We start from the raw sequence: 19606 nt of genomic DNA, 5'->3' as shown, positions 1-19606 counted from the left end.
GGCTTCCTGTAGTTACTAAGTTGTGGTTTCTCAATGGTTTAAAAAAAAAAAAAAGGTAAAACATCACCTTTTATTCTTTAGCACCCCTCAGTCATGTATTCATCATTAACATTATCATTAGTTTTACTTCTGCTTTTCTATGCTGGCATGAATTGGTTGGGACTATTTTGTAACAGTATTTTACAGCCAGACACCCTTCATGTAACTAACCTTTTTTAAATTTTTTTTTTTAATTAAAGACTGTAAATGCACTGAATGTTCATTCAGAATATTAAGATTATTTCTGATGAAGATCACTAGAGCTAATGTAGTAAATAGTCTTTAGAGAGATAGAATTAGTTTAGACTCACTTTCATTGACTCTGAACAACAGCCACAAGGGGTTTATGACAATGTCTCCTCCTCTCTTCATGCAGTTTCCTGTGTTCAGTTTCAAAGCACTCTACTCTAGTATTACACATGGACCTCCATGCCTTCCAATTTTCAGCCAACGGATTGGGAGGAACACCACATAAAATGAGAGACTGCTTAAGATTATCATGAAAATGAAGTTTTGGACATCCATGAGGCCTACTTCTAATCTCAATCTTGCTGAAGGGGACTATCTTTAGGAGCTAGTTACCTGGCATTTGAATCACATAGCCAACCCAATGGAGATACTCCATCAGAACAACTTGGCCTCTGCATCTTTTAGGAAACTCAGTGAACAAGTTTTTCAGAACAAGAACCTTACAGCAAGTATAAAAATCTCTGTTTATTGAGCTGTCCATGTATCCACCAGATTGGCACCAGATCAAACAACTGAAATTATCTCATATCTGATTTCTCCAAAGTATTTTCCAGTCTCATGTGGAAGGACAGGGTTCCTCATACTGAAATCCTCCTGATGGCTGGGATGTACAGCATTAGGAATCCCTATCTGATACATGTTTCAGCATCATAAATGAGTAGCTACTAATAGGACAGTCAGTCAGTTGTAAAAATAATTGTTTTAACAGTATTTAAATATCCAGATCTGCAGCTGTGAGATGAAAGTGTTGTACTTCTGACTATTATAGCCATTGTGCTGTAGCTCCTGCGCAAAATATATAACTCATACCTCTGCTTGCTTTAATTTGCTTTGTTGATCATAAAATAGGTTCCATTCCTACTTCAGACGGGTATTTAATTGTAAAAACAATTGCTCTAATTGATAAACTATCACATTGCAAAATGTACATGCATATGTGTGTGTGTGTAGGTAAAATTTCATTGTTTCAACAGTCATTTTGCCTTGGTAGAAAAAATTTATTGGCTACTGCCCTGGAGTTATTATATAATCAAAAGTGGAATGTAAAGAAACACAGTGAAAGATAACAGCACCAACAATAAGTGTTTGAGCTTTTTCTCAGTTTAATCGTTTTTTTTTTTTTTTCCCTTTTCAGGGGTTCGAACTATTGGAGTGATTACCAAATTAGATTTGATGGATGAAGGCACTGATGCTCGTGACATACTTGAAAACCGTACATTACCACTTCGTCGAGGTTTGTTCCTTTAAATGAGTTTTCTCTCTCTCTCCATAATTTAGATTTATTATGATTGAACTGGTATGGAGTTTTTCTGGCATAATAATGATATAAAATGATGTAAATTGGCACAGGCATGGCTATGCAGTTAAGAAGTTCACTTCATAACTGTGTGATTTTTGTGGTTCAATCCCACTATGGGACAAATTGAGCAAATGTCTTCTACTAAAGTCTTGTCTTCACCTGTACTTTGTAAGTGGAAGTTGTGAGATTGAAGCCCTGAAAATACCTGTTATATATTTGTGTGTGTGTGTGTGTATGCCCGCATATAATGCTTGCTTGTGCATATGCATATCTTTTGCTGAGTATATCAACTAAAAGCTCAGTGCTTTATGACTGAAATCCCTTGAGTTACAAGCACTCCCTTGTCACTCTTGCTACTAGAAATGCAGAGTGGCCTGTTTTAAGCATATGACCAAAACTGTTGTTGTTCACCAGTTACAATATAAAATTAAAAAATAGAGACTATTTTACCTTAGTAAGTGTAAAGGATTTCTGCTTTATACACAACATGTGGAGCACTAAGCACACCATCTGAGCCTGACATGAAAAACAACATTCGAGTGAGGTCGTTGCCAGTGCCGCTGGACTGGCTCCTGTGCAGGTAGCATGTAAAAAACACCATTTGAGCGTGGCCGTTGCCAGTACTGCCTGACTGGCCCTCGTGCCAGTGGCACGTAAAAGCACCCACTACACTCTTGGAGTGGTTGGCGTTAGGAAAGGCATCCAGCTGTAGAAACTCTGCCAGATCAGATTGGAGCCTGGTGCAGCCTTCTGGCTCGCCAGTCCTCGGTCAAACCGTCCAACCCATGCCATGCCAGCATGGAAAGTGGACGTTGAACGATGATGATGATGTTGATGATGATGTGTCTATATTAAAATTGATAATTTATTTTATTCATTGCTTCACAAGGTTACATTGGAGTTGTAAACAGGAGCCAAAAAGACATTGATGGCAAAAAAGATATCCGAGCAGCACTTGCTGCAGAAAGAAAATTCTTTCTTAGCCATCCATCTTACAGGTAGATATCTGATTACTATCGCATGCTTCTATTACATTTTTGTTTTAAAACTTTTTCTCTATTTTCTCTTATTATTTATTGCATAGTTTAATCATTTGGATAATCATTGTCCTCTTATTTACTGTTATTATTTCTAAATTGCTATACTGATATTGATGTGTTCTTAGTATATTACTTTAATTTTAATGTTTTATCTCTCTTTTAAAAGGCATATGGCTGATAGAATGGGAACTCCTTATCTTCAGCGTGTCCTTAACCAACAGTTGACTAATCATATAAGAGACACTTTACCTGCTCTTCGCAACAAGCTACAGTCTCAGTTACTTTCGATGGAGAAAGAAGTCGAAGAATATAGAAATTTCCGCCCAGATGATCCTGGGCGGAAAACCAAGGCTATGCTCACGTTAGTATATAGATTTCTTGCCATTAGAGAATTAAAGAAAAATTTATTTCTACTTTCTTATTCAGCACAACGTTTTATCTTTATATGTTTTATATTATAGAATGGTACAGCAATTTTCAGTGGATTTTGATAAAAATATAGAAGGAACTGGCTCCGAAATTAATGTCATAGAGTTATCAGGAGGAGCCAAAATTAACCGAATTTTCCATGAGCGGTTTCCATTTGAACTTGTTAAGGTAAATTATTCCCTATTTAATTTAATTTTAGTTTATTGACCAGGATCAAATTGAAATGCAAATTATCTATACATTGTTTATTTCTTTATTTTTTTTTACTCCTTTCATTCATAGTTTTTAGCAAAAAATTCCATTCTGAATTGTATCAACTTAAATATATAATTTTTTATGAAATTGTATTTTGTTTGTAACATTTGATTCTTCAAATGGTGTAAATCTCCACTTAGATATTATCGAATGTGTGGTCTTGGGAGACAACATCCCTGAAAGCTATAGCCCTTGTCATACACTTGTTCTCCTCTACTTTGAGAAGTGTTATCCATTTTCACTTTACATCAAGAAGTAAACTATGTTAACTGTGGAATGAAATCAAAGAGAGAATAATTCTCTCTATATATTACTCTTGAACAAAACTTAATATACTATAATACATCATTATTTTCATGTTAGAGGAAATTTCATGTGGCTAGACTTAAACCTCCAGTCTTATTGAATGAATTATAGTAGCTGCCACAGTGATCTGTGAATTCTCAAAAAAAAAAAACCCCAAAATAATAGGGGTGAAGACATGGGTGTATGGTTAAAAAGTTCATTTCAGAACAGTGTGGGTTGTTGGTTTAGTTCCACTGTGTTGTACTTTGAGCAAAAATTTTTCTCTATAGCACTGAGTTGCTTAATGTTTAAAGTGAAATTTTCTAGAATGGGACAGTATGGAATCCAATTGTGTATATGTGTGTATGTAAAAATGTGTGTGTGTTTATGTTTCTGCCACTCAAAAGCAGTAATGTTGATGTACAACATAGTGGTTCAACAAATACACAATGATAAAATGAGTACCAAACCTGAAAATAATTGCTGGGCTTAGTATGCTTAATTAAACTATTGAAGGCAGTGCCCCAGCTTAGTCGCAATGTAATAACAAGTACAAGACTAAATGTATACAATTATAGGTATGAGAGAAATCAGATGTGGTGTGCAAGAGAGACTACTGCACTGGTATGGTCATGTGATGCATATGGACGAAGACAGCTGTGCAAAGAAGTGCTGATCTCTAATTGTGGAAGGAACCTGTAGTAGAGGTAGACCCAGGAAAACATGGGACAAGGTGGTGAAGCATGATCTTCGAACTTTGAGCCTCACAGAGGCAATGACTGGTGACTGAGACCTTTGGCGATGTGCTGTGCTTGAGAGGATCCATCAAGCAAAGTGCACCCATGCTGGTGGCATGTAAAGAATATCTTTTGAACATTGGGCCTCACGAAGGCAAAGTGGCTGAGTTCCTTTCGAGTGTTGGGCCGTATGGAGGCAAAGTGACTGAGTTCCTTTCGAGTGTTGGGCCTCATGGAGGCAAAGTGACTGAGTTCCTTTCGAGTGTTGGGCCTCATGGAGGCAAAGTGACTGAGTTCCTTTCGAGTGTTGGGCATCATGGAGGCAAAGTGACTGAGTTCCTTTCGAGTGTTGGGCCGCATGGAGGCAAAGTGACTGAGTTCCTTTCGAGTGTTGGGATTCACAGAAGCAATGACCAAGACCTTTGGCATTATGTCATGCTTGAGAAGAAGACCCATCAAGCCAAGCAAAATCGTAGTCATGGCAGATACTGGTGTCATGCAAATTGCCGCCTATGCCAGTGGCACGTAAACACACCCTGGTGTCATGCAAATGACACCCTTGCCTGTGGCACATAAAAAGCACCCATTACACTCTCAGAGTGGTTGGCATTAGGATGGGTATCCAGCCATAGAAAACCATGCCAAATCAAACTAGAGTCTGGTGCAGCCTTCCAGTGTGTCAGCCCAGTCAGACCTTTCAACCCATGCCAGCATGGACTACGGACGTTAAATGGTGAGGTTGATGATGAATGGCAACAATCACCTTAGGATATTTACAGATATATTTGATATGACTGTGTCTTTAGTTACACCCTGATTCACACTTTGCCTTTACATTTATATTCACACACACACACACACACACACAAACACACACACACACACTGATATATACACACACATGATCTCAGCATTTTTGACATTCTTGTAGCAAAATTATTTACTGAGACACAATTCAAACAAACGAAGAGAGAGGGGGAGAGAAAGAGAATATGGCTAAAGATGAAGTAAAATCACTAGCTTTGCTATGTCTTGATAATATTCCTTCTCTGTCTTTCTATTTAAATTTCCACTTGCTTCACTATCTTCATCTATCTCTTTATTGCTGTCTCTCATTTCCTCTCTCTGTTCTTTCTCTCTATTCGAGTTACTTCACTTAGTATTACATAAAATGTACGTAGATAAGAATATACTATTGTATTAATATAGACTGTGGTTAAAAATATATATAAAAAACAAACAAACAAACAAAAAAAAACAGGATATTCAAGGCTGGAACATTGTTGATCATTAGTCTGCTGAATGAGAGCTGACTTAGAAGCAAAAATCGTGTCAATATGCAAGGTCCCTATCTTCATTGGTGACACTAACTACCTGTGTTGATCAAGATTGGGATATCAAACTTTAAAATCTCTAACCAACTGATTTAGAAGCTGCCATTACTCTACACATCCTGAATGACAATTAGCCCAACTGAGACCAATTGTATATTCCTAATACAATGTTGCGTTACTTAATTGCTTATTTTATCTGTACCCTGTATTTTATCTTCCCTACTCAGAGTTTCTATCAAGCTAAATTTGTATATAATTACCATACTACTATAAATTGATACAAAGAGGTATAATGTTTTATTCTAATATATCTGAGAAGAATGTTTATTTTATTATGGTAGAGTGATAGTCAAAATACCTAGTGATACTTAGTTATGCCCCATTACTGGATCATCATCATTTTGTATCTGCTTTCCATACCTGCATTGTTTGGTTGGGTTATTACAGGCGACTCTATGCTTATTTGGAGTTACTGCCCCTTTCACACAATTTGGAGGACCTTGTCTCACTTTTATGTTTCACATTTGGCATGGGTTCTGTGATGCTTTTCCTAATACTAACTACTTTACAAGGTGCATTGGGTACATTATAGCATGATACTAGCATTAGAGGGGTTCTCATGTCTTTGGTATGACTAAAGGGTTCTCTCAGCCTTACATTGTCTCCACTTGTTTGTTAACCACTTTACAGAGTATAATAGGTACATTTTATTGTGGCACCTGTAGTAAAGAGGTTGCCTATGAAATTGAAAAGTCCTCTTTAATCTGTGTCTCTGTTTAAAGCAAATAAGACTGAATGTGACTAGAAGAGAGACTGATGAGCAAGAAGATGTAAGAAGGGAGATTATAATCAGGAGTGTGACAGGGAAATCAGTGATAGGAGTGAGAGGGTAGTAGAGAAATGAGTTATGGAAGAGAGACATTGACAGCTTTGGTTGTTGTTAAAGAGATTGATGAAGAGAATTCTGGTAGAAGTGTAATGGGATAGTGATAAAAATAGTCAAATACTGTTGAGATTAGCTTTTATAAACCAATAAAGAATCCTCCATGTAGTCCAATAAACTAACAAGGGATCCTCCTGCTAGGAATAACAGCCAAATTTCCTTTGAATAACACCCTACCATCTTGAAAAAGGATGGACACATAAGATAATGTGGTTCTAGATACATTATGCTTGAAGAAAAGATGAGAGTTCACAGTTCTAAAGTATTTGATCATAGGTTTCCTGGATCATGGATTATCTGGGGTTAAACAGCTACAACTTTGCTTTCTTTCTTCCAGCAGGTATTGGTCTTGATATAATCGATTATACTTCTCCCTTACTAAATTTGTGGGGAACAGCTGAAACTGGATTAGTATGATTAAGTTGAATTTTGAATTGATATTTGATCCTTGCATTATGTGGTATTGTCCCTTGGATTTGAAACTGGTTAATGATTTCTGCATCAGACATTTGTGATTGACATGCCTAGTCAGTTCTTGTTGGCAATGCTATAGACTGGTTCGAGTTGGTATAACTCATCTTGGGAGAACACCAATATAAGTACAGAAAAGAAGTGGCTGCCGCCCATGACCTTTACAGGCTTTCCCATCTCTGGAACAATCTCTCTCACTTTAAGAATGCATGCACAAAAGAAGAATGCATTGAGATACACCTTTGAAAATGTATAATTTGGTGCAAAAAAGTTGACATGAAAAGCCTTTGCTTGATAAAAGAGTACTTTGTTTCAAGCTTATGATGTTCATTTATTCATTCTTATTTTTATAATTCATATTTTATATATTTATATTAAAATTGTTGTTTCTTTTCCCTTTTTTGTTATTAGGTGGAATTTGATGAAAAAGAACTTCGCCGTGAAATTAGTTATGCTATTCGAAATATTCATGGTATTAGGTATGTAATTCTTCGTTTTCTTTTCCTGTTGATTTTAGCTGTAACTGTTTGATTTATGAACTAAAAACATTTAATCGACTCAAACTAACTTTGAAATCTTTCTTGATCAATATTACTGCAAAACAAAGTTAAACAACAAAGAAATAAATACAATTGGAAGGTATCATCACATACACTTCTTAAAAAAGTCTTAGTGAAATTAGTGATCTTTGTAGCTTCCTTGTGTAATTAAAGACATTTAAAAGTATTTTTTAATACAGTTTATTAGAAAGAAATAACCAAGAAGTCAATAGCATCTAGTCAGTGCAACAATGAGAAAGCAAAAAGTACATTACGTACTCGTTTACCTATTAGTGTGGAGGCGCAATGGCCCAGTGGTTAGGGCAGCAGACTCGCGGTCATAGGATCGCGGTTTCGATTCCCAGACTGGGCGTTGTGAGTGTTTATTCAGCGAAAACACCTAAAGCTCCACGAGGCTCCGGCAGAGGATGGTGGCGAACCCTGCTGTACTCTTCCACCACAACTTTCTCTCACTCTTACTTCCTGTTTCTGTTGTGCCTGTAATTCAAAGGGTCAGCCTTATCACACTGTGTCACGCTGAATATCCCTGAGAACTACGTTAAGGTTACACGTGTCTGTGGAGTGCTCAGCCACTTGCACGTTAATTTCACGAGCAGGCTGTTCCGTTGATCGGATCAACTGGAACCCTCGACGTCGTAAGCGACAGAGTGCCAACAACCTATTAGCATGAATAGTCATTGGTCACAGTACATAAGTTTTACTATGTATATGACAGAGTTAGAACTGGAAGTATGGGTTTAGCAATAGGAAAATGGTTAGAATGTGAGGTGGGTGAAAAGTACATGAAGAGAACCAATAAGTTCTCTTCATGTTTAGTGCTTATATAAGATGGCTAAAGATAAATGACATTGTAACTTTAGGTATTGAAAGCAGGTTGTGTGGCAGTTATAAAGAAATGAGTTGTATGTGGTTCACTAGGTGTCTAATACAATTAAATTGTAGGAAGTAGTAAATAAAGCAAACTTTGGTAAGTAGCTGCATTAGAGACATTGGGCTGATTGATAGAAAACTGGTGTCCTGTTATGTGGACTGTTAATTTTCATGGTTGATGCTTGTTAAAAAACACTCCTATTAGAAGTAGGGTGATGAATTGAAATGTAAGTATTTCAGAGTTGATGTTGTTTCATGACTGCAGTTTATGGTAAGATGTTGCATTCTAAACCCATTCTTTGGAATTGTAGATAAGCAACAGTTAAAATTGAGACATTGATGACCCTTATTGAAGCTGGCTGAAATATCAATAAGTTGTTTAATTATTTGGAAGTAAACAAATCATAGTGAAAAACAAATGTCAGTATCAGATGAAATCATGAGCTACAGATATTCTCTTGCCACTTTCACAGTCATAAATGCTGTAGCTCATTGATTAGCTGGTTGAAAACATGCAACCTATGATACTATTGTAATTATAAATAAAATCTAGAAAACCCACCTCAAAAGCTTACATCATACAGGCTCTCTTTTTTTATATATTAACATATTATCATTTTTAATTTCTTAAGGCTAAATGTTTTTAATTTTTGTCTTCCAGAACTGGTTTATTCACACCAGACATGGCTTTTGAGACAATTGTCAAAAAACAAATTGAAAAATTACGTGAACCATCGTTAAAATGTGTTGATATGGTTGTTTCCGAACTCACAAGTGTAGTGAGAAAATGTACTGATAAAGTAAGATTTTAATTTTCATTTCTTATTGACTTAAATTTATATATTATATTTTTACCTAAATTTATATATTTTACCTAAATTTATATATTATATTCTTACCTAAATTCATACATTTTACCTAAATTTATATATTATATTCTTACTTTTTAGATGTCCCGTTACCCCCTTCTGCGAGAAGAAACAGAAAGGATTGTTAATTCTGTTATTCGTGAGCGTGATCAGAAATCTAAAGATAACTTACTTCTCTTGGTTGACATACAATTAGCATATATGAATACAAACCATGAAGATTTCATTGGTTTTGCAAAGTAAGTTGTTGGTGATTTTTAATATTTTAGTATTTGATTTTTATTTTGAGAGTTTTGAAGTAATGATTATAATTGATATCTAAAGAATTAAAAAATTTAGATTCAAATTTAAATATATTCAAATTAATACTTACAATGCATCATAGTTATAGTAATTAATGTTCTGTTGCATTTGCTGAGAACATTGCTTGATACTTTCTAAAAGTGAACTGGAATGTTTAGCTCTGTGTCTATGACATATGATCAGAAACATTCTAGCCATGACCATCCCAAACTTTTTAGAAGTATCTTTAGGAGGACATCATTAACCTTTCTATTTCTATTTGTGTTCTTTCCTTTTTTAAAACAGTTGTATGTGATTTGATTGAGATGTGACTGCTATTTCTAGGAGGACTAGAGGCTTTCATGGTTATGTTGCCAAAGAATATTAACTAATATCCATCAACATTATTATATTAGGAAGTTGCTAGTTTGCTAGTTCTTTCAATGCAAACCTGATCATTTCAACTCAACCTCTTGTATTTTGTGAGGTTCGTGAGTTTGGATAAGTTTGTATATCATGGAGAGAAGTTGAAATCTGACATTTCAGGGCAGACCTTTCATTTGAGAGAAAAGAAATTTTTCAGTATTAAATTCTGTTTCTCCCCATTGCACATGAACTTGTCCACCCTCCTGAATTTCATTTCATAATTTTTGATAACCCAATCCATCTCAGATTGTTTTTTTTTATGTTACCTTCAATTTATCCTTATTCAATTTTGTAACAATCATTATTTTGGGACATATTTCCTAGGTATTTTCATTGAAATATTCATGCTTCTTAAGTTGTCTTTGGTTGTAGCCATAGTTATAGTTATCTTTGTTTTTAATCTATTTTCAAGTCAGACAGGACTTATGAACATAGTAGGATGTCAGTTTAAGTTTTTACAGTCATGCTATGAAAGAATTAAAGCATTCCTGCAATATTTTCACTGTTTGCATTGCTCACTGAGCTTGTGGCTGATGTGCTGAGCATCAAATTAGTAAGTCATTTTAGTGTTTGAGATAAATTACTTGAAACGAAGCTCTTCCAGCTAAGAAATGTTTCTTGTCATTTTCTGCTATGAGCATATTTCAAGTTTCAGCTTTAGCTTTGTCTTTAACAAGTCTTGTGGTAAGCTATCTAAAATTATCTTGAAAATAATCCACAACAACAGAATGTTTGTTGTTTAATTACAAAGGCCTGCTGTTGTGTTTTGTCATCAACAGTTTAGTATGAAGTGTATTTGTTTTTGCATTTAAAAATGCATCTATATAGCTCTGTTGGGAGAGCACACAAGTTTTATGTGATCAAATCAATCTTCTATAATCAATCTTCTATAAATTTGGTGATTGAATCTATTTTGTTGGTTGAAATATAAAAATAACTCAAGCAATATTAGTTTTTGGAAGAATAACTGTTTCTTCATTCTTCATTCTGTTTTGGAAGATCGTATGATGAAGCTATCTAAAGAAAAATTAATTGAATACAAAAGATCTAACAACGTTTATGATTTACTAGAATTGATACTCTCAGTATGGCTTATTTATTCATCCACCTCACTTTTTGTCTAATATATCTTTCAGTCTGATCTTTCATTTTTTAAAAACTTGATTTCACATTTATTGTTTCTGCTTGCTCTCTTAGATGTTCAGATGCCTGAACTTGTAAAACTATACTTCTTTGTTTAGCATTGTTTCATTTTGACTATGTACAAAGATTATATCTAGTTTGAAGAAGAAAATGAGGAGTAAGTGAAAGAGCATCAACTATGAATTGTAAACAAGTTTGTGACCTTAGGTTATCTGGAAATTATTTTGTCCAGTTCTTTACTGCAATACTTCTAATTTTGTAGTAATGTTTTTTGATATGCATTGATTCTTCCCCCTCCCCATATTGTATTTATACATACACACTTGTGTCTGTGTGTGTGTGTGTGTATATACATCTATATTATAAACAAAACAAAAATCCAGATACAGTGGTAGGAGCTGAAGTGCCAGCCACTATGAATTATTATATATAAAACAAATATTTAAAGTCTTCTAAAATAGTTTTTAGTTTATAATTTCAAAAGAGGACAGTTAATTGTTTTTTTAAAGTTTATGATATGCTTTATACATTAACTGATGAATCCATACCACCAGATGGCATTATTCTGGATATCAACTGATGTGTATAGAGTCTAAAAGGAAAGAATGCTTCTTTAAAGCTTTACCCAAGCTGAATCAAACCCAACTAGACTGAAATCATGATTCCTTACTGCTTCTTCTTCATCATTATCATCGTTTAATGTCTGCTTTCCATGCTGGCATGTGTTGGATGGTTTGACAGAAGCCGGCCAGCTGCACCAGGTTCCAATCGTCTATTTTGACATAGTTTTTATGGGTGGATGCCTTTCCTAATGCCAACCACTTCACAGTGTGCTGGGTGCTTTTTATATGACACCAGCATGGGTGCTTTTACCTTGCATTGGCATGGGTGCTTCTTATGTGACAGTGAAATGGGCACTTTTATGTGGCACTGGCATGGGTGCTTTTTACATGACACTGAAATGGGTACTTTTTATGTGGTACAAGCTTGCAAGACATGCACCTCTCGGCAGAGAAAGGGAGTGGTCAAGAGCATGGCTGTAAAGGACATGCTTGTACGTCTTACTTGCTTCAGTCTAGGTGTTATGACTGCAATACTGGTGTTTTTTGTTCATTGTTGTGATTGTCTTTTATTGTTTTTTTTTTTTTGTATTTTCTCTTATTTATTAAGTTTATATATTTATCCTGTAGAGAATAAAGTTGATAGAAACAAAAATGCTGCCAGCTTTTTTATCTGTGTAATCAGTTTTTTAAATTCAGAACAAAATATTTTATTTCAAACTAATACTATTTATTTGTGTTTTTTTAGTGCTCAACAAAAGTCTGAAAACACCAGTAAAAGAAAACTAGGGAATCAAGTACGTACAATAAATAAATTTATATATATATATAAACATATGCATGCACATATATATATATTTCATCTTTTACTTGTTTCAGTGATTAGACAGTGGCCATGCTGAGGCACTGCCTTGAATTTTTAGTTGAATGAATCGACCCTAGTACTTATTATTTTAAAGTCTGATATTTATTCTACCAGTCTCTTTTGCTGAACCACTAAGTTACGGGGACGCAAACACACCAGCAGTGGTGGTGGTGATGGCGGGGGCAAACAAATACAAAGACACACGCACATAGATATACATACATACATACATGTATACACAATGGGCTTCTTTCTGTTTCTATTTACCAAATCCACTTGCAAAGCTTTGGTCGGCCTGAGGCTAATATAGTAGACACTTGCCCAAGGTGTCACCCAGTGGGATTGAACTTGGAACCATGTGGTTGGGAAGTGAGCTTCATACCACACAGCCATGCCTGCACATATATATGTGTGTGTGTATATATATATATATATATATATATATATATTGGGTCATCACATAAGTAATGTGGTTTTTTCAATTGCATGAACTAAAAGTCTGAGGGAGATAGAATAAACTACCTGCATCAACTTGCTATAAAAGCAGATAGTAATTTTACCTAATTATTCTTAGTGCAAGTTTTGAAGAGTGCTGAATAATAATAATAATAATAATAATAATAATAACAATAACAATAACAACAACAACAATAACAACAACAACAACAACATCAACATCGAAAAATACCTTAGGAATGATAACCCAGGTTCAAAATTTCCCCAAGATGCCTGATGAAGGCTGGAGGGTATATCAGCCGAAACGTGTTAACAACAAACCAGATAAGGACAAATATCTGTCAAATGTAAATAATGTACATAATTCCTCATCTCTTAAATATAGAACTGTATCATATATTCTGCCTTCCACTTGTTGAGAGAAACTTTTGCTGTCAGCAGAAGTAATAACTTTGAATTTTTCACTATGTCCTTACTCTAGCTCCTGTGTTTTCTCAGCACCTACTTCTTGTGTTGATTAGGTCCCCTTCATAATGGAAGCTATCAGCTAGATGTTAGAAGCTTTCTGAATAATTGAGGGACTTCATTTCTTAGGTGTTATTACTGTTAGTCACTCCTGTGCATATGAAATCCTTTTGTTTCAACCTGTCAGTATCCTACTGCATTTTATGTACCCATTGTTTGCATTGGGTTCAAAGTATTCTATTCCTACATACTCCCTTTCTGCATATTGAGCGTTACCACTTCCCAGTTGTTACAAGATGGCCTATAATATAAACACATATGTCAATTTATTTTGATATGTATCATTTGGTAGTGGTAGGGTATCAGTAATATAAACACATATGTCTAAAACTAGGCATATATACACATATAGTGAAGTTTGTGATTTTGTACAAGTCGGTATTGGCATTGGGAAGTATAACATGACTTTCTTGCAGAAATGCTATTTTAAATGTTGCATGGGTCCTAAGAATGTTTTTCAATAAACAACTACTTTTATTTCTTCTCTTTCATTTTCCAGGTAATACGTCGAGGGTGGTTGACCTTGCACAATATCAGCTTCATGAAAGGTGGATCAAAAGACTTTTGGTTTGTCCTTACAGCAGAAACTTTCTCTTGGTTTAAAGATGAAGAGGTATGTATATATAATTCTTTTATTTTCAACTGCATTTACTAATTGAAATATTCTCTATATAGAACTTAATATTGTCTATGGATTAATTCATAACAGTTACAGAATGTTAGTGGTAACGAATCTCACTTCTGATGCTAGTGGTCTGTTGCGTGTGATATTTCTTCATTGTGTCAGTATGATACATGTTATATGTTTGTTATCAACTGTCTGCTGTGTCAGAGATATTGTGTCATTGTGACAATGTGCTATATATTACATGAGTTATTTCTGTGAAATTTGCAGTGAAATAGAAATATTTTTAATATGTAATTTGAGAAGCACTGAGTTAAAATGATGGCAAGAACTCATGGAATGTTTACTGATGAAAAAGAAAAATGTATGAATGAATGGATTGGATGTGTAGTATTAATTCTTACTGTGTGTATAAGAATTAGTTTGTAGTGTACTCTCCTAAAGTATATTTAGTTATTGTTCAGCTTCAGGTCAGTCCTTATCAAGCAGACCTATATTTAAAAGCATTCCAGTCAAGATTGTCCTGCTTTTTTGCTACATGTAGAGAACCTAGAACCATATTATCCAAGGTGTTCTTTATCAAGCTGGTGGAGTGTGATCTGAGAAAGATTTACAGCAGGTCGAACAACCATAAAAACGTTTTTCTTTGATAAACACTGATGTAAATAAAATGTGCAGTAACATAAGAACTAAAATCTAGTATTATGGAAAATTTGTTATCCAACCTAAAATGTGTAGTATAGAGAGATTTGATATTGTAAATTATTATGCTTCACTGTATTTTATAATCTTTTCTCATTAAATGTTGGGCCTTGTAAGCATTCTAATTATTTGTTAATTTGGTTACTAAATTTTCCTTTCACTTTCTCCACTGTCAGCATCCAGCTGTAGAAAACAAAATATGTCTGACCTATACAAGCATGAGAAAGTGGACGTTAAATGATGATATGTGTATGTGTATATATATATATCTTTTAATGCATATCTTTATGAAATTATAGCTATATATGCATATTTTTGGATGTGCTTGTATGAATGTGCAGTTGTATACCCACTGGATGACTCCACCATCATTGAAAAAAACAAACTATATATATAAATCTTGGAAACCCTAACTACATTGCAGTTCAATGATGGCTAGTAAGTAGAAACTTCAAAGTCACTGTCAACCTTTTCTTTGCAAAGTATAAACATGTGCACACACACATACCCATGCATACATGCGCGTGAATACATGAAAAGTTGATACATTTTCATAAACTGTGTGGTGTATATACTTAAATGGCTAAATTCTTCATAAATCTCATAGTAACTCTATATATTTTCTTTAGTAATATGATGATAATATCCAGTAACAAGTTCTTTATATTTTCTACTTCAGGGCAAATAAAGATTATTTTTTCACAATTTTATTGTCTAAAGCATATTCAAGTTGAGGATACTGTTACACAATGATAAAAACAGCACATTTTTATTTATCGGTATAACATCCTGATTTACTTCTTCGGTTTTGAAATGCCATCAGATGTTGCCCTTTTCTAAATAACATGCATGAAAAAATATCTCTCAGATATGATCTTGCAGCAATCTTTCAAATGACACTTCAATATATAGTAAAATTATTTATCTACTTGCTAAAAATTTCTATATACTGAATTCCACTTGCCTTCAAGTTTCGGAAAATGAAGAAAAGCAAGAACAGCAAACACTGCTTTTTCACTGCTGCCATCTCCAACATTTGTTACTGATATATTTTAATATTAGTAATCTTCAGATTTACCTTTCAGGGAACATTTCTTATTAGAATGCATTGATCTGTCTTTCGATTAATTTTCAAAACAATAAGAATTTAGATGGGTTCAAGTAAAATTATCAACTTGTTATTGTTGTTTAGGTTAAATTTGATTGAATTATAGTGATCTAATTTTTTTCTCAGATTTAGGACTATACTGCCTTTCCTTGTTTAAGATAATAGAGTTTAAATGTGATTTAAGTGTGATTTGGCTGTTATCTCAAGCAGGTTGACTGAACATGTAGAGGCTTCTTTGGTGGTTTGATTTACCGTTTTTTTTTTACATAGTAGTAAATTAAAATGCTGCTTGCAATATAAATTAGTTTTTTTTTTTGCATAAATCTTATTAACCGAATTCTCACATTATTATTTATGTTATAAGAATTAGGTCAAGTTGACAAAATGAAATAAAAATATATAGACCAGAAAAAAAAATTTTTAATTACAATATTGTAAAAGAACAAATCTCTAACACAGTCTAATGACTGAAACAAGTAAACGATAAAAAATAAACCCCGGAAGGACTTTGGTGTGTTTTTACATCATTACTACTGGCATTTTTGTCTGGCTGTGTTTACTGAGTAATCTTCTTTTCAGCACATTCTTGCTTAAGAACTACTTACTTATTATATTATTACTGCCAGTTGTTGAAAGCAACTGTTTGATGTAGTCTATATTAACATTCTGTAGGATTTTTGTTTTTCTCAAATGTTTAAAAAAAATTTTTTTTTTAACTATGAAGCATTAGGTTGTTATGAATGTTAATTAGGTTACATTGCTTTTCCGTGCAATTGTAATTTGGCTTTGAAGAAAGAGTGATCAGGTTCCAAGTTCATCTGCTATTTAGCATAACAGTCAGATACTGCACTAACCCAGTAAGGTCTTATTAAGAATGAGGATGATCTTTATTTAGTTTTTGCCATCATCATTTACTGCTTGGCAACAAACAATTGTTTTGCTGTCTGCTTAGTGTAATGCTGCTGTCAGCAATTTATTGACAATTATGTACAGTTATCATTTGAGCCTGGTGTTGCCATCCGGTTTCACCAGTCCTCAGTCAAATCGTCCAACCCATGCTAGCATGGAAGGCGGACGTTAAACGATGATGATGATGATGATGATCATTTTGAGACAATGATAATGCCCCACTCTCGTGAAAAATCTCATTTGAAAACATAATCTTCAGAAATTTAATTAAAGAAAGAAGCAAGGAATGTTGAATATTGTTTATACTGGTCCTTTATTGCCATATTTTATGTTGGTTTGATATGACTGGCATCATCACCTTATTGATCCTTTGTGTCAGTCTAACTGGGCATAAATATATGGTTTGTTAAAGAAAATTTTGTTTATTTTAGTTTGAGAAAGAAAGGGAATGCCCATAGCCTTTACAGATTCTCTAAGCTTGTGAGTTTGATGCGGTTGATATCCAGCATGAATTTCCACTGGTGGTTGACATTTGTGAGCAAAATATGAGCAGGTTGAATACTACGGAGAATGGATTGAACTAAATGTTTGATAAGTCAGATGTGAGGAAGAAAAGCAGGTGCATTGAGTGTTTGGTAGGGTGAGTGTATACAGTTTTATCAACTCAGAGAAAGAAAACTGTTACAGTAGAGGAAGAGGGTGAACGTACCTTTTCAGCTCATTAACAGTTCACAGCTAAACCTTCTAGGCTCTCTACAACTGTTAGACTTTACAATGTCTTGTATTAGTTAAAATATGCTTATCAGTTAGATATCCTCTTTTGAATGTTTGGCAGAATTGTTTTCTTTTTTCTTTTGTCAGAGTCGAAGTATTTTCTATTTTCCATGAAAGAAAAAACCTTGACTTTGATAGCAATCTTGGTTATGTTTTTGTTATGTGTAGCTGCTATGAAAGATCTCCAGAGAACATGAAACCTATCATTTGTAAAGAATTTGAAGGGTTTAGTTATGAGTTGTGTGTTTCTTTGATATATGTTTTGGTGCTGTTGTCATGTCCTCATTACATAACTTCATAAAGATATATACAGTTACATGTGAAAGTTGGTGGATTGTCAGAATTGTTAAAGCATCAAATAAAATGCCTTCTGGTATTTAATTTGGCTCTTTATATTCTGAACTCAGCTCCCTCAGTGGTCTGTTTTGCCTTTCATCCTTCTGGGGTCAGTAAAATAAAGTACCAGTCCATAGTGGAGGATTGGTAGAATTGTTAGAGTATTAGATAATATGCTTTATGGTATCTGTTCTGGTTCTTTATGTTCTGAATCTGCAGGCAGATGTGGCAAACTTGGCTGTTCTGGTCATTGAGATGGTGTTTTGTTAAATACTATCCAAAACAAAAGCAATAGGAAAATACCTCTGTATTCCCCCCTATGAACATTCCACAATATGCACATAATACTTGTGAAGAAAGTCACCAGGAGTCATTTGCCAACCTGATGGTGCAAGAAGGGAAGTGGATGACAGAATGGAGGTGACAAGGACTATAAGAAATGGTGTTCCCATAACAATACCATTCCCATAACATTGCTGCATGTATATTTCTATAATTAAATCTGATTATATTAGCTGCAATCACATTTTCTCTCTGTTATTGAATATTTTGAAATTATTTATTAAAAAATTGTGTAAGATATGTAATCTTTTGAACACAGTGCATAACTGGTTGCTTATTGGTACTTGGAAGTTGGGGTGGGGATAGTTTGATGAAAGATTCCAAGAATTTGAATTAGCTACAACGAACTGTATCCTGTATCATTGATTCCCAATAATATATTATAATATATCCATCAATCTTCAATACCAAATACATGTAAACAAAGTATGATCATTCCATGATTGCAACCAAGTTTTATGTGCATGATATCTCAACCAACTTGTGAAGCTTTCTTATCCCTTTATTCCTCAGAACTGTCAGTATGGCTATTTCACATTTTCACAATATGAATGGTGCATTCTAAAGTAGAGGCCAGCAAAATATATCTCTCTATTTTTTTCTTCTTCTTCATCTTCCAAGTTCTTATATTTTATTTCAAAGCTGCATTAAAGAAACCATTACAAAATAATAGAAATGAAAATAATCTATAAACTATAACAGCAAATGTCTACCACCACACCAGAATTCACTCTGTAACCTAGTTGGCAAATGAATGTAGGCTGTGGTGGTTAGAAGGGACCTTTTTTTAAGTTTTGCTGAGGACCAACATCAACCACTTTACACCCTGTAAAGTGGCTGGTGTTAGGAAGTGTATTTTGCAATAGTAACCATGTACCAAAAATATTGGGAGATACAAGTGAGATATGGTCCTCTGACTCATCTAATAAGTCATTAACTCTAAATAAGAATTGACACAGACCACCTAAGGATTGTGATTGTTGTGACTGCATACAGCTAGAGTTTGTTCTGCCTTGCATTTTAAAGTACATCATAGTTGTAATGTCATTTTGATATTTCTAGAGTAAGAAAATTTAACAGAAAGATTAGTTTGAATATTGATGAGCTTTTTTAAAGAATGTTGCTGAGTAAACATTGCAACTCTAGTGAAATATAAAAAGTTTAAACTGACC

The 19606-nt window shown here is 34.2% G+C and overlaps 1 protein-coding gene across 4 annotated transcripts in view; it reads left to right on the top strand.

The window, feature by feature from the left end:
* Window positions 1–19606, top strand: part of LOC106867485 (dynamin-1) — a 128265-nt gene that overhangs the window by 53905 nt on the left and 54754 nt on the right. For all 4 annotated transcript variants that reach the window (XM_014912368.2, XM_014912369.2, XM_014912367.2 and 1 more), the window contains exons 5-13: window positions 1424–1522; window positions 2478–2586; window positions 2795–2989; window positions 3090–3225; window positions 7494–7561; window positions 9174–9312; window positions 9463–9620; window positions 12541–12589; window positions 14138–14251. In XM_014912368.2, the coding sequence (XP_014767854.1) occupies window positions 1424–1522; window positions 2478–2586; window positions 2795–2989; window positions 3090–3225; window positions 7494–7561; window positions 9174–9312; window positions 9463–9620; window positions 12541–12589; window positions 14138–14251 (1067 nt within the window). The remainder of the gene's footprint in view (window positions 1–1423; window positions 1523–2477; window positions 2587–2794; window positions 2990–3089; window positions 3226–7493; window positions 7562–9173; window positions 9313–9462; window positions 9621–12540; window positions 12590–14137; window positions 14252–19606) is intronic.

This window comes from Octopus bimaculoides, chromosome 2 (genome assembly GCF_001194135.2).
Source record: "Octopus bimaculoides isolate UCB-OBI-ISO-001 chromosome 2, ASM119413v2, whole genome shotgun sequence".
NCBI classification, from domain to species: Eukaryota; Metazoa; Mollusca; class Cephalopoda; order Octopoda; family Octopodidae; genus Octopus; species Octopus bimaculoides.
The sequence above is the reverse complement of the archived record's forward strand: the minus strand, read 5'-3'. Positions and strand labels throughout refer to the sequence as shown.